Raw genomic sequence first — 16,503 nt, 5'->3', positions numbered from 1 at the left:
ATCCAGCCAGGTGTCCATCCAGCCAGGTGTCCATCCAGCCAGGTGTCCATCCAGCCAGGTGTCCATCCAGCCAGGTGTCCATCCAGCCAGGTGTCCATCACAGCCAGGTGTCCATCCAGCCAGGTGTCCATCCAGCCAGGTGTCCATCCAGCCAGGTGTCCATCCAGCCAGGTGTCCATCCAGCCAGGTGTCCATCCAGCCACTATTCTAATATTCACACAGAAAGACATTCCACTGACAGAGGTGTTTCCATCAAACGGACTTGTTGTAAATAAAAATGTTTGTAATGACGTAGTGCTTCTAAAAAACACATCTTCAGATTAAACACAGCAGTTCAATGTGCTTCCATCTCCTCTTGAACTCTACCGATGGTTTTGCTACAAACGTCTTCAGATTAAACACAGCAGTTCAATGTGCTTCCATCTCCTCTTGAACTCTACCGATGGTTTTGCTAGATACGGTTTCAGATTAAACACAGCAGTTCAATGTGTCCATCTCCTCTTGAACTCTCACCAGATAAAGTGTTTCATGATGAGACAAAATATCATTTTTATTTTCAAATGGCAGCAGCAGTTCAAGGATAGCTTCCATCTCCTTGAACCTACCGATGGTTTTCCTAGAAGGCCTCTTCCTGATTAAATCCTAGCAGTTCAATGTGCTTCCATCTCCTCTTTCCTGAAATCTATCCCAGACAGGTATTTCCTACAAATGAATTCAGATTAAACACAGCAGTTCAATGTGCTTCCATTTCCTCTTGAATATCCCAGATAGGTTTTTCCTACAAATGAATTCAGATTAAACACAGCAGTTCAATGTGCTTCCATCTCCTCTTTCCTGAACTCTACCCAGATGGTTTTGCTAAAACGTATCTTCAGATTAAACACAGCAGTTCAATGTGCTTCCATCTCCTTGAAATCTATCCCAGATGGTTTTCCTGGAAATGAATATCAGATTAAACACAGCAGTTCAATGTGCTTCCATCTCCTGGAAATCTATCCCAGATGGTTTTCCTGGAAAACGCATCAGATTAAACACAGCAGTTCAATGTGCTTCATCTCCTCTTGAACTCTCACCTGATGGTTTTGCTAAAACTTCTGCTTTTCAGATTAAACACAGCAGTTCAATGATGTTGTCTAGCATCATCCTCTTGAACTCTACCAGATCTTTTCACAAAATGATCGTCTTCAGATTAAACACAGCAGTTCAATGTGCTTCATCTTCTGAACTCTACCGATGGTTTTCTCTATCAAACCTGTCTTCAGATTTTAATGAAGAGTTCAATGAGAGCTTCCATCTCCTCTTGAACTCTACCGATGGCCAATTTCTCTATCAAACCTGTCTTCAGTGTTTTAACACAGAGTTCAATGTGCTTCCATCTCCTCTTGAACTCTACCGATGGTTTAATGAAGAGCAAACGCTCTTCAGATTAAACAAGCAGTTCAATTAGCTCTCCATCTCCTCTTGAACTTTAATGAAGGTTTTAGCTACAACACGTCTTCAGATTTTAATGAAGCAGTTCAATTATCTTCCATCTCCTCTGAGTGAACTCTACCAATGGTTTTCTCCAAACGTCTTCAGATTTTAAAACAGCCAGTTAATGTTTTCCATCTCCTCTTGAACTCTACCAATGGTTTTCTCCATCAACCTGTCAGATTAAAACAGCAGTTCAATGTGCTTCCATCTCCTCTTGTTTTAAAAACTCTACAGATGGTTTTCTACAAACGTTTTTTAATGAAAGAGCCAAATTATCTCCCATCTGGTCTTGGCACATTCTCACTGAAGGCAGATAAAGTGGATAAGCTTCATGATGACCTCTCTTGTCGTGAAAAATATCATTTTTATTTTTCAAATGGCAGCTCATCAGCACCTGTGTTGTCAATGAGGATAGCCTACAAATCAATATCCTAGATAGGCCTATTTCCTGGAAATGAATATCCCAGATAGGCCTATTTCCTGAAATGAATATCCCAGACAGGCCTATTTCCTGGAAATGAATATCCCAGACAGGCCTATTTCCTGGAAATGAATATCCCAGAAGGCCTATTTCCTGGAAATGAATATCCCAGACAGGCCTATTTTCTGAAATGAATATCCCAGATCAGGCCTATTTCCTGTTTTAATGAATATCCCAGATTAGGCCTATTTCCTGGAAATGAATATCCCAGATAGGCCTATTTCCTGAAATGAAATGAATATCCCAGATAGGCCTATTTCCTGGAAATGAATATCCCAGATAGGCCTATTTCCTGAAATGAATATCCCAGATAGGCCTATTACCTGAAAATGAATATCCCAGATAGGCCTATTTCCTGGTTTTAGCATCAAGCTCATCACCGCACATTCACCACCTTGAGAAGTTCATCTTAACTTATTTCACCTGTAGTCAAATAAACACTTCCTGCTTTTCCAGGGTCGTAGTGTTTTAGGACCACACAGCACCACAACATGATGTTGTTCTAGCAATACAGGAGCATCTCCACCAAAATATGAAGCAGCATCTATTTCACTGAAATGATCCACTCTTGTCGAACGCATTTAGTTCTGTCGACATTTCTGAAATCTTACAGACAATTATCTTTCTCCATCACACCTGTCGTGAGTGTTTTAATGAAGAGCCAATTAGCTTTCTCCATCACACCTGTCGTGAGTGTTTTAATGAAGAGCCAATTAGCTTTCTCCATCACACCTGTCGTGAGTGTTTTAATGAAGAGCCAATTAGCTTTCTCCATCACACCTGTCGTGAGTGTTTTAATTAAGAGCCAATTAGCTTTCTCCATCACACCTGTCGTGAGTGTTTTAATTAAGAGCCAATTAGCTTTCTCCATCACACCTGTCGTGAGTGTTTTAATTAAGAGCCAATTAGCTTTCTCCATCACACCTGTCGTGAGTGTTTTAATTAAGAGCCTGGTAATTCATACACATAAAATGGTCCGTTTCCATCAGCTTATTATTTAATCAACCTTATACACACATTCTGCTCTGCTTCAGGACAAAACACACTGAAACAACCCCCGAGCCATCCCAGGTTACCAGCTCTGTTGTGAGTGAGGACACGGCTCAGTTCCAGCCTTTTTTCATAAAGTCTATAGCCTAATAAAGACACGTCCTCAGCTGGCGTGACCCTTGTCACATCATCAATACCTACAACAACCCCCCAATCTCCAACACCCTTCCCATTTAAACCCCATGACAGCTATCAGATAAATATTTATATCTCATAACCTGTATTAGATAGAGACATCTGTTTGGGTGGATGGGGTAGGGGCTGGTCCTGGCTAGCAGGCTTGTCAATAGCCTGATTGTGTGGGCAGATGCTTGTTTGTGCTGCTGAGACCAGCATGATATCAAGTCAATGACCTGCTGTCAAGGTTCATTTTGGCCAGGGGGAAAGGGGCTACACTGGGGGTTAAAAATGACCCAGCACCACCACCACCTACTCCAATTCAGCCCCATTGATTGGGTTACATGGGAGGGGGGTGAGACACTTGTCAGGTGACAGAGAGACAGAGACAGAGAGACAGAGAGACAGAGAGACAGAGAGACAGAGAGACAGAGAGACAGAGAGACAGAGAGACAGAGAGACAGAGAGACAGAGAGACAGAGAGAGAGAGAGAGAGAGAGAGAGAGAGAGGAGAGAGGGAGGGGAGATACTTGTCAGGTATCAGAGACAGAGAGAGCAGGAGGGGGAGATACTTGTCAGGTATCAGAGACAGAGAGAGCAGGAGGGGGGAGATACTTGTCAGGTATCAGAGACAGAGAGAGCAGGAAGGGGGAGATACTTGTCAGGTATCAGAGACAGAGAGAGCAGGAGGGGGGAGATACTTGTCAGGTATCAGAGACAGAGAGAGAGAGAGCAGGAGGGGGAGATACTTGTCAGGTATCAGAGACAGAGAGAGCAGGAGGGGAGAGACTTGTCAGGTATCAGAGACAGAGAGAGAGAGAGCAGGAGGGGGGAGATACTTGTCAGGTATCAGAGACAGAGAGAGAGAGCGCAGGAGGGGGGAGATACTTGTCAGGTATCAGAGACAGAGACAGAGAGAGCAGGAGGGGAGAGACTTGTCAGGTATCAGAGACAGAGACAGAGAGAGCAGGAGGGGGGAGATACTTGTCAGGTATCAGAGACAGAGAGAGCAGGAGGGGGGAGATACTTGTCAGGTATCAGAGACAGAGAGAGCAGGAGGGGGAGATACTTGTCAGGTATCAGAGACAGAGAGAGCAGGAGGGGGAGATACTTGTCAGGTATCAGAGACAGAGACAGGAGGGGGGAGAGACTTGGAGAGACAGCAGGAGGGGGGATACTTGTCAGGTATCAGAGACAGAGACAGTGAGAGCAGGAGGGGGAGATACTTGTCAGGTATCAGAGACAGAGAGAGCAGGAGGGGAGAGACTTGTCAGGTGACAGAGACAGCAGGAGGGGGGGTACTTGTCAGGTATCAGAGACAGAGACAGAGAGAGAGAGAGAGCAGGAGGGGGAGATACTTGTCAGGTATCAGAGACAGAGAGAGCAGGAGGGGAGAGACTTGTCAGGTGACAGAGACAGCAGGAGGGGGGATACTTGTCAGGTATCAGAGACAGAGACAGTGAGAGCAGGAGGGGGAGATACTTGAGGTATCAGAGACTGAGAGGAGGGGGAGATAGGTGACAGAGTCAGGTATCAGAGACAGAGACAGAGAGAGAGAGGGGGGGATACTTGTCAGGTATCAGAGACAGAGAGAGAGAGAGCAGGAGGGGGAGATACTTGTCAGGTATCAGAGACAGAGACAGCAGGAGGGGGGATACTTGTCAGGTATCAGAGACAGAGACAGAGAGAGCAGGAGGGGGAGATACTTGTCAGGTATCAGAGACAGAGACAGAGAGAGGGGGGGGGAGATACTTGTCAGGTATCAGAGACAGAGACAGAGAGACAGGAGGGGGAGATACTTGTCAGGTATCAGAGACAGAGAGAGCAGGAGGGAGAGATACTTGTCAGGTATCAGAGACAGAGACAGAGAGAGAGAGAGGGAGAGATACTTGTCAGGTATCAGAGACAGAGAGAGAGAGAGAGAGCAGAGAGGATACTTGTCAGGTATCAGAGACAGAGAGAGAGAGAGAGAGAGACAGGGGGGATACTTGTCAGGATCAGAGACAGAGAGAGAGAGAGAGAGAGGGGGAGAGTCAGGTATCAGAGACAGAGAGAGAGAGAGAGAGAGAGAGAGAGAGACAGGGAGAGATACTTGTCAGGTAGAGAGACAGAGACAGAGAGCAGAGGGAGAGAGAGGATCAGAGACAGAGAGAGAGGGAGAGAGCAGGGGGGAGAGAGGTATCAGAGACAGAGAGAGAGAGAGAAAGCAGGAGGGACAGTCAGAGAGAGAGAGAGCAGGAGGGGGAGATACTTGTCAGGTACAGAGAGAGAGAGAGAGGAGACAGGAGATACAGAGAGAGACAGAGACAGAGAGAGAGAGAGAGAGAGACAGAGAGAGCAGGAGAGATAGAGAGAGAGAGAGGAGAGAGAGAGAGAGAGAGAGAGAGAGAGAGAGAGAGGGGTATGGCTCCATTAGACCAATGTGTTACAGGCGACATCGGGGAAGTGGCTGGGCTTAATTGTCTGCTTGACGCACTTTGCCTGGCCTTACGTGTGTGAGTGTGTCCTAGGCAACAGCGCTCAGCTAAAACAATGAATATCTATCCATTAGGTCGGGATAAAGATGTCGACCGGGGCAGGCGGTGAAACAGGAAGTGGGCAGCAGCTTTCAGAGGAAATCAATGACCGGCCACTCAGTAACAAGGACATGATGTGTCATCTATAAGAGGACAACACTCACTAACAGGGACATGATGTGTCTTCTATAACACTCAGTAACAGGGACAGATGTGCCTTCTATAACACTCACTAACAGGGACATGACGTGTCTTCTATAACAGGACAACACTCACTAACAGGGACATGATGTGTCTTCTATAACACTCACTAACAGGGACATGATGTGTCTTCTATAACACTCACTAACAGGGACATGACGTGTCTTCTATAACAGGACAACACTCACTAACAGGGACATGATGTGTCATCTATAACACTCACTAACAGGGACATGACGTGTCTTCTATAACACTCACTAACAGGGACATGACGTGTCTTCTATAACAGGACAACACTCACTAACAGGGACATGACGTGTCTTCTATAACACTCACTAACAGGGACATGACGTGTCTTCTATAACAGGACAACACTCACTAACAGGGACATGACGTGTCTTCTATAACAGGACAACACTCACTAACAGGGACATGATGTGTCTTCTATAACAGGACAACACTCACTAACAGGGACATGATGTGTCATCTATAACACTCACTAACAGGGACATGACGTGTCTTCTATAACACTCACTAACAGGGACATGATGTGTCTTCTATAACACTCACTAACAGGGACATGATGTGTCTTCTATAACACTCAGTAACAGGGACATGACATGTCTTCTATAACACTCACTAACAGGGACATGACGTGTCTTCTATAACAGGACAACACTCACTAACAGGGACATGATGTGTCTTCTATAACAGGACAACACTCACTAACAGGGACATGATGTGTCTTCTATAACAGGACAACACTCACTAACAGGGACATGATGTGTCTTCTATAACACTCACTAACAGGGACATGACGTGTCTTCTATAACAGGACAACACTCACTAACAGGGACATGATATGTCTCCTATAACACTCACTAACAGGGACAATGTGTCTTCTATAACACTCAGTAACAGGGACATGATGTGTCTTCTATAACAGGACAACACTCACTAACAGGGACATGATGTGTCTTCTATAACAGGGACATGATGTGTCTTCTATAACACTCAGTAACAGGGACATGATGTGTCTTCTATAACAGGACAACACTCACTAACAGGGACATGATGTGTCTTCTATAACACTCACTAACAGGGACATGATGTGTCTTCTATAACAGGACAACACTCACTAACAGGGACATGATGTGTCTTCTATAACAGGACAACACTCACTAACAGGGACATGATGTGTCTTCTATAACAGGACAACACTCACTAACAGGGACATGATGTGTCTTCTATAACACTCACTAACAGGGACATGATGTGTCTTCTATAACAGGACAACACTCACTAACAGGGACATGATGTGTCTTCTATAACAGGACAACACTCACTAACAGGGACATGATGTGTCTTCTATAACACTCACTAACAGGGACATGATGTGTCTTCTATAACAGGACAACACTCACTAACAGGGACATGATGTGTCTTCTATAACAGGACAACACTCACTAACAGGGACATGATGAGTCTTCTATAACAGGACAACACTCACTAACAGGGACATGATGTGTCTTCTATAACACTCACTAACAGGGACATGATGTGTCTTCTATAACAGGACAACACTCACTAACAGGGACATGATGTGTCTTCTATAACAGGACAACACTCACTAACAGGGACATGATGTGTCTTCTATAACAGGACAACACTCACTAACAGGGACATGATGAGTCTTCTATAACAGGACAACACTCACTAACAGGGACATGATGTGTCTTCTATAACACTCACTAACAGGGACATGATGTGTCTTCTATAACAGGACAACACTCACTAACAGGGACATGATGTGTCTTCTATAACACTCACTAACAGGGACATGTGTCTTCTATAACACTCACTAACAGGGACATGATGTGTCTTCTATAACAGGACAACACTCACTAACAGGGACATGATGCGTCTTCTATAACAGGACAACACTCACTAACAGGGACATGATGTGTCTTCTATAACACTCACTAACAGGGACATGACATGTCTTCTATAACAGGACAACACTCACTAACAGGGACATGATGTGTCTTCTATAACAGGACAACACTCACTAACAGGGACATGATGTGTCTTCTATAACAGGGACATGATGTGTCTTCTATAACACTCACTAACAGGGACATGACGTGTCTTCTATAACAGGACAACACTCACTAACAGGGACATGATGTGTCTTCTATAACACTCACTAACAGGGACATGATGTGTCTTCTATAACAGGACAACACTCACTAACAGGGACATGATGTGTCTTCTAAACAGGGTGCAGGGACATGATGTGTCCTATAACAGGGACTAACAGGGACATGATGTGTCCTATAACCCCGGACAACACTAACAGGGTGAGGCCAAGGCCCGAGGACAAAACTCACTAACAGGGTGATGAGTCTTCTAGGCACTAACAGGGACATGATGCCCCTTCTATAACAGGACAACACTCACAGGGACATGATGTGTCTTCTATAACAGGACAACACTCACTAACAGGGACATGATGAGTCTTCTATAACAGGCACAAGGCCCCGGGACATGGACTTCTATAACAGGACAACACTCACTAACAGGGACATGATGGCCTATAACAGGACAACCTCAGGGACATGATGGACTTCTATAACACTCACTAACAGGGACATGATGCCAAACAGGACAACACTCACTAACAGGGACAGATGGTCTTCTATAACAGGATGTAACAGGGTGCAGGCCAAGGCCCTGAGGACAGGGACTAACAGGGTGCAGGCCAAGGCCCCGAGGACAGGGACTAACAGGGTGCAGGCCAAGGCCCCGAGGACAGGGACTAAAAGGGTGCAGGCCAAGGCCCCGAGGACAGGGACTAACAGGGTGCAGGCCAAGGCCCTGAGGACAGGGACTAACAGGGTGCAGGCCAAGGCCCTGAGGACAGGGACTAACAGGGTGCAGACCAAGGCCCTGAGGACAGGGACTAACAGGGTGCAGACCAAGGCCCCGAGGACAGGGACTAACAGGGTGCAGGCCAAGGCCCCGAGGACAGGGACTAACAGGGTGCAGGCCAAGGCCCCGAGGACAGGGACTAACAGGGTGCAGGCCAAGGCCCTGAGGACAGGGACTAACAGGGAGCAGACCAAGGCCCTGAGGACAGCCATTGGGGACACGTGTGTGTTAGTTCAGAAGGGGGAGAAATACAATACCTGTCCATTAGTCAAAATCTTCTTTAGCTCTGCAGAGGACTTCTTTAGACTGGGACTGAAAAATGACAACATCTGGGTTCAGTCAAAAGACACAGACTACAGAGCAAAGGTGTGATGTCAACACTATAGTCTACAGTACCAGTCAAAAGTCTGGAGACACCTGCTCATTCTCAGCTTTTTCTTTATTTTTTCTACATTGTAGAATAACAGTGAAGACATCCAAACTATTAAATATCGCATATGGAATCATGCAGTAACCCCCCAAAAAAGTGTTTGTCAAAGTAACCACCCTTTGCCTTGACGACAGCTTTGCACACTCTTGGCATTCTCTCAACCAGCTTCATCTGGAATGCTTTTCCAACAATCTCGAATGAATTCCCACATATGCTGAGCACTTGTTGGCTGCTTTTCCTTCACTCTGCAGTCCAACTCATCCCAAACCATCTCAATTGGGTTGAGGTTACGTGATTGTGGAGGTCAGGTCATCTGATGCAGCACTCCACAGCCTGGAGGTGTGTTGGGTAATTGCCCTGTTGAAAAACAAATGATAGTCCCACTAAGCGCAAACCAGATGGGATGGGATGGCTTATCGCTGCAGAATGCTGTGGTAGCCATGCTGGTTAATTGTGCCTTGAATTCTATATAAATCACTGACAGTGCCACCAGCAAAAGAACACCCACACCATCACACCTCCTCCTCCATGCTTCACGGTGGGAACCAAACATGCGGAGATCATACGTTAACCTACTCTCCATCTCACAAAGACACAGCTGTTGAAAACAAAAATCTCAAATTTGGACTCATCAGACCAACTGACATATGTCCACCGGTCAAATGTCAATTTCTCGTGTTTCTTTAGCCCAAGCAAGTCTCTTCTTATTGGCGTCCTTTAGTAGTGGTTTCTTTGCAGTAATTCAACCATGAAGGACTGATTCACACAGTCTCCTCCGAACAGTTGATGTTGAGATGTGTCTGTTACTTAAACTCTGTGAAGCATTTATTTGGGCTGCAATTTCTGAGACTGGTAACTCTAATGAATGTATCCTCTGTAGCAGAGGTAACTCTGGGTCTTCCTTTCCTGTGGCGGACCTCATCAGAGCCAGTTTCATCATAGCGCTTGATAGTATTTGTGACTGCAATTGAAGAAACTTTCAAAGTTCTTGAAATGTTCCAGATTGACTGACCTTCATGTCTTAAAGTAATGCCGGACTCTCGTTTTGCCTATTTGAGCTGTTCTTGCTAATATGGACTTGACTACCTTCTGTACACCACCCCTATTGAAATGCATTCCAGGTGACTACCTCATGAAGCTGGTTGAGAGAATGCCAAAAATGTGCAAAAATTACAGCTTTGCACATTCTTGGCATTCTCTCAACCAGCTTCATGAGGTAGTCACCTGGAATGCATTTCAATTAACAGGTGTGCCTTGTTAAGTTAATTTGTGGAATTTCTTTCCTCCTCCTCAATGCATTTGAGGCAATCAGTTGTGTTGTGACAAGGTAGGGGTGGTGTACAGAAGGTAGCCCTATTTGGTAAAAGACCAAGTCCATAGTATGGCAAGAACAGCTTAAATAAGCAAAGAGAAAGGCAAAGGGAGGCTACTTTGAAGACATGTTATTTCATAGTGTTTATGTCTTCACTATTATTCTACAATGTAGAAAATAGTTTTAAAAAATAAAGAAAAACCTTTGAATGAATAGTTTTGTCCAAAATTGACTGGTACTGTACATAGATACCGAGATATTCAAAAACACTGTCTATCTGAGAAGCACAATCATCTATCCATCCACCAACACACTCATTCACCCATCTATCCATCCACCAACACACTCATTCACCCATCTATCCATCCACCAACACACTCATTCACCCATCGATCCATCCACCAACACATTCACCCATCATTCACCCATCTATCCATCCACCAATGCACTCATTCACCCATCTATCCATCCACCAACGCACTCATTCACCCATCTATCCATCCACCAATGCACTCATTCACCCATATATCCATCTACCAACGCACTCATTCACCCATCTATCCATCCACCAACACACTCATTCACCCATCTATCCATCCACCAATGCACTCATTCACCCATATATCCATCCACCAACGCACTCATTCACCCATCTATCCATCCACCAATGCACTCATTGCATCCATGCCTCCTCCATCCACCCCCAGGCAGTTGGGCCTTAACCCTCCAGACTCCTCACCTATTGTTGGGCATAGAGCCGATGGCGGCGGGGGAGCAGTCATTGGGCCTTGTGTTCACCTGCAGCCAAAAAGAGACAGAGACAATAAGTTGGCAAGGCCAACAGCCAGCCAGGCAGGCAGCAAGCACACAGGCCTTCTAATGAACCCATTGACTGACTCAACACAACACAATCTCTCTCTCTTGCTCTCTATTTCTCTTAGTTCAAACTGAGGGTTAATTGACTTTTGTTAGAGAGAAAGAGAGAGAGAACCAGGAAGACAGGAGAGAGAACGAGGGAGACAGGGAGAGAGAGAGAGATAGAGAACGAGGGAGACAGGGGCAGAGAGAGGATAGAGAACGAGGGAGACAGGGACAGATAGAGGAGAGAGAACGAGGGAGACAGGGACAGATAGAGGAGAGAGAACGAGGGAGACAGGGACAGAGGGACAGAGAGAGGAGAGAGAACGAGGGAGACAGGGAGAGAGAGAGGAGAGAGAACGAGGGAGACAGGGAGAGAGAGAGGAGAGAGAACGAGGGAGACAGGGAGAGAGAGAGAGGAGAGAGAACGAGGGAGACAGGGAGAGAGAGAGAGGAGAGAGAACGAGGGAGACAGGGAGAGAGAGAGAGGAGAGAGAACGAGGGAGACAGGGAGAGAGAGAGAGAGAGAGAACGAGGGAGACAGGGAGAGAGAGAGAGAGAGAGAAGGAGGGAGACAGGGAGAGAGAGAGGAGAGAGAGACAGGGAGACAGGGAGAGAGAGAGAGAGAGAGAACGAGGAGACAGGGAGAGAGAGAGGAGAGAGAACGAGGGAGACAGGGAGAGAGAGAGGGAGAGAGAACGAGGGAGACAGGGAGAGAGAGAGGAGAGAGAAAACAGGGAGACAGGGACAGAGAGAGAGGAGAGAGAACGAGGGAGACAGGGAGAGAGAGAGGAGAGAGAACGAGGGAGACAGGGACAGAGAGAGGAGAGAGAACGAGGGAGACAGGGACAGAGAGAGGAGAGAGAACGAGGGAGACAGGGACAGAGAGAGGAGAGAGAACGAGGGAGACAGGGACAGAGAGAGGAGAGAGAACGAGGGAGACAGGGAGAGAGAGAGGAGAGAGAGACAGGGAGACAGGGACAGAGAGGGAGAGAACGAGGGAGACAGGGACAGAGAGGGAGAGAGAACGAGGAGACAGGGACAGATAGAGGAGAGAGAACGATGGAGACAGGGAGAGAGAGAGGAGAGATGGAGACAGAGGAGAGACAGGGAGACAGGGACAGATAGAGGAAAGAGAACGAGGGAGACAGGGACAGATAGAGGAGAGAGACCGAGGGAGACAGGGACAGATAGAGGAGAGAGAACGAGGGAGACAGGGACAGATAGAGGAGAGAGAACGATGGAGACAGGGACAGATAGAGGAGAGAGAACGATGGAGACAGGGACAGATAGAGGAGAGAGAACGATGGAGACAGGGAGACAGAGAGATAGAGGAGAGAGAATGAGGGAGACAGGGACAGATAGAGGAGAGAGAACGAGGGAGACAGGGAGAGAGAGAGATAGAGGAGAGAGAATGAGGGAGACAGGGACAGATAGAGGAGAGAGAACGAGGGAGACAGGGAGAGAGATAGAGGAGAGAGAGAGAACGAGGGAGACAGGGAGAGATAGAGGAGAGAGAACGAGGGAGACAGGGAGAGATAGAGGAGAGAGAACGAGGGAGACAGGGAGAGATAGAGGAGAGAGAACGATGGAGACAGGGAGAGAGAGAGATAGAGGAGAGAGAACGAGGGAGACAGGGACAGAGAGAGGAGAGAGAACGATGGAGACAGGGAGAGAGAGATAGACTATGGGAGGAGCATCGATGAACAAACGGATTGAAAGACTCACATTAGGAGGAAAAGTACCATCTCTCTAGGAAATGTACTTCTGTCCAGCTCTGCATGGGTATGGTGGGGTTTTACACCGAAGACCCAGCACACCCGGATTCAACCCAGGTTCAACAGAAACCAGAGGGAAACGGGGTGGTCCCTCTAAAAATAACTTGTTTAATTGGGGTCCACAGGTCACCGTGTTTGGTCCACTAAGGCAGGGATTCTCTTTTTAATTAGTGCCTAGAGAAGACCTCATTTAAATGTACAGTATCTTGTTCCTCATTTTCTAGAGCCAATTAATTTGAGATGAAACATGATCGAAGGGTTTCAACATCATCTATGGAGAAACAAAGATTCCACCTTTAAGGAGATTCCCCATCAAAACACTGTCAACAGGAAGCCTTGACGTAAATGTTAGGTAAAATACAGGTACAGCGATTTCAGCATTTCAAGGGAAGCCCGGCCCTACGATTAAAACACAACACAATGTAGTCTTAATAGAATGGAACATGGATTTAACAATGACCTAGAGACACGGTTGTCAGCTTGGTTAACCCATTTAAGACATTGTAATTAGCAGAAGGGTTTCAATAGCTAACATATGAGCAGAACATGAAGATGGAGAGTCCGGGGTGTTTCTGAATGGGGGTTTCTGGGTAATGACCATTTCATGGTCGGGTGAAAAAGTCTTTCCTCCGTGGTGCTGCTTGACTTACTTGGTCTAACCCTGCTCATCTTCAACATCCAATCAGATGTGTGAAAATTGAGGGGACCATGACGCATTGGGGGGCAGCTTAGAATATAATACCCTGCTCTTAGCCGCCCATCACAGAGTAACCAAATGAGTACTGGGAGCTGAATAAGGAGAGAGAGCGAGAGAGAGAATGAGAGAGATGAGAATGAGAGAGAAAGAGAGAGATGAGAATGAGAGAAGAGAGATGGAGAGAGAGATGAGAATGGGAGAGGTGAGAGTGAGATGAGAATGGGAGAGATGGAGAGAGAGATGAGAATGGGAGAGATGAGAATGGGAGAGATGAGAGAGATGAGAATGGGAGAGAGAGATGGAGAGAGATGAGAATGGGAGAGATGAGAATGGGAGAGATGGAGAGAGAGATGAGAATGGGAGAGATGAGAATGGGAGAGATGAGAGAGATGAGAATGGGAGAGAGAGATGGAGAGAGAGATGAGAATGGGAGAGATGGAGAGAGAGATGAGAATGAGAGAGATGAGATGAGAGAGATGAGAATGAGAGAAGAGAATGAGAGAGATGAGAATGAGAGATGAGAATGAGAGAGATGAGATGAGAGAGATGAGAATGAGAGAAGAGAGATGAGAATGAGAGATGAGAATGAGAGATGAGAATGAGAGAGATGAGATGAGAGAGATGAGAATGAGAGATGAGAGAGATGAGAATGAGAGATGAGAATGAGAGAAGAGAATGAGAGAGATGAGAATGAGAGATGAGAGAGAGATGAGAATGAGATAAGATGAGAGATGAGATGAGAGAGATGAGAATGAGATGAGAGAGATGAGAATGAGAGAGAGAGATGAGAGAATGAGAGAGATGAGAGAATGAGAGAGAGATGAGAATGAGAGAGATGAGAGAGATGAGAATGAGAGAGATGAGATGAGAGAGATGAGAATGAGATGAGAGAGATGAGAATGAGAGATGAGAATGAGAGATGAGAATGAGAGAAGAGAATGAGAGAAGAGAATGAGAGAAGAGAATGAGAGAGATGAGAATGAGAGAGATGAGAGGATGAGAGATGAGAGAGATGAGAGGATGAGAGAGAATGAGAGAGAAATGAGAGATGAGAGAGAATGAGAGAGAATGAGAGAGATGAGAGATGAGAGATGAGAGAAATGAGAGATGAGAGAGATGAGAGAGATGAGAGAAATGAGAGATGAGAGATGAGAGAGATGAGAGAGATGAGAGAGATGAGAGAGATGAGAGAGATGAGAGATGAGAGAGAATGAGAGAGATGAGAGAGATGAGAGATGAGAGAGATGAGAGAGATGAGAGAGATGAGAGAAATGAGAGAAATGAGAGATGAGAGATGAGAGAGATGAGAGATGAGAGATGAGAGAATGAGAGAGATGAGAGAAATGAGAGATGAGAGATGAGAGAAATGAGAGATGAGAGAAATGAGAGAATGAGAGAGATGAGAGATGAGAGAGATGAGAGAATGAGAGAGATGAGAGATGAGAGAAATGAGAGATGAGAGATGAGAGAATGAGAGAGATGAGAGAGATGAGAGAAATGAGAGATGAGAGATGAGAGAGATGAGAGATGAGAGAAATGAGAGATGAGAGAGATGAGAGAGATGAGAGAGAATGAGAGAGATGAGAGAGATGAGAGATGAGAGAAATGAGAGAAATGAGAGATGAGAGAGATGAGAGAGATGAGAGAAATGAGAGATGAGAGATGAGAGAGATGAGAGAGAATGAGAGAGAATGAGAGAGATGAGAGAGATGAGAGAATGAGAGAGAATGAGAGAGATGAGAGAGATGAGAGATGAGAGAAATGAGAGAGAATGAGAGAGAGATGAGAGATGAGAGAATGAGAGAATGAGAGAATGAGAGAATGAGAGAGATGAGAGAGATGAGAGAGATGAGAGAGATGAGAGAGATGAGAGAGATGAGAGAGATGAGAGAGATGAGAGAGATGAGAGAGATGAGAGAGATGAGAGAGATGAGAGAGATGAGAGAGATGAGAGAATGAGAGATGAGAGAATGAGAGAAATGAGAGAGATGAGAGATGAGAGATGAGAGAGAGAGATGAGAGAGATGAGAGAGATGAGAGATGAGAGAGATGAGAGATGAGAGAGATGAGAGAAATGAGAGATGAGAGAGATGAGAGAGATGAGAGATGATGAGAGAGATGAGAGAATGAGAGAGATGAGAGAGATGAGAGATGAGAGAATGAGAGAGATGAGAGATGAGAGATGAGAGAAATGAGAGAGAATGAGAGAATGAGAGAGATGAGAGATGAGAGAGATGAGAGAGATGAGAGAGATGAGAGATGAGAGAGATGAGAGAAATGAGAGATGAGAGAATGAGAGAGAGAGAGAGATGAGAGAGATGAGAGAGATGAGAGAAATGAGAGATGAGAGAGAATGAGAGAATGAGAGATGAGAGATGAGAGAGAATGAGAGATGAGAGAATGAGAGATGAGAGAATGAGAGAGAATGAGAGAGAATGAGAGAGATGAGAGAGAATGAGAGAGAATGAGAGAGAATGAGAGAGAATGAGAGAGAATGAGAGAGAATGAGAGAGAAGAGATGAGAGATGAGAGAGAATGAGAGAGAATGAGAGAGAATGAGAGAGATGAGAGAGATGAGAGAGATGAGAGAGAATGAGAGAGATGAGAGAGAATGAGAGAATGAGAGAATGAGAGAGATGAGAGAGATGAGAGAGATGAG

The 16,503-nt window shown here is 45.6% G+C and overlaps 1 protein-coding gene across 2 annotated transcripts in view; it reads right to left on the bottom strand.

Moving 5' to 3' along the window:
* map2k5 (mitogen-activated protein kinase kinase 5) overlaps positions 1 to 16,503 on the bottom strand; it is a gene marked incomplete at its 5' end in the record, with an annotated part of 129,606 nt that overhangs the window by 107,822 nt on the left and 5,281 nt on the right. For both annotated transcript variants that reach the window (XM_046336348.1, XM_046336349.1), the window contains 2 exon segments: positions 9,027 to 9,081; positions 11,251 to 11,309. In XM_046336348.1, the coding sequence (XP_046192304.1) occupies positions 9,027 to 9,081; positions 11,251 to 11,309 (114 nt within the window).

The sequence above is a fragment of the Oncorhynchus gorbuscha genome, unplaced genomic scaffold (assembly GCF_021184085.1).
Source record: "Oncorhynchus gorbuscha isolate QuinsamMale2020 ecotype Even-year unplaced genomic scaffold, OgorEven_v1.0 Un_scaffold_1028, whole genome shotgun sequence".
NCBI classification, from domain to species: Eukaryota; Metazoa; Chordata; class Actinopteri; order Salmoniformes; family Salmonidae; genus Oncorhynchus; species Oncorhynchus gorbuscha.
Note: the sequence above shows the minus strand (reverse complement) of the source record. Positions and strands in the feature narration are given on the sequence as shown.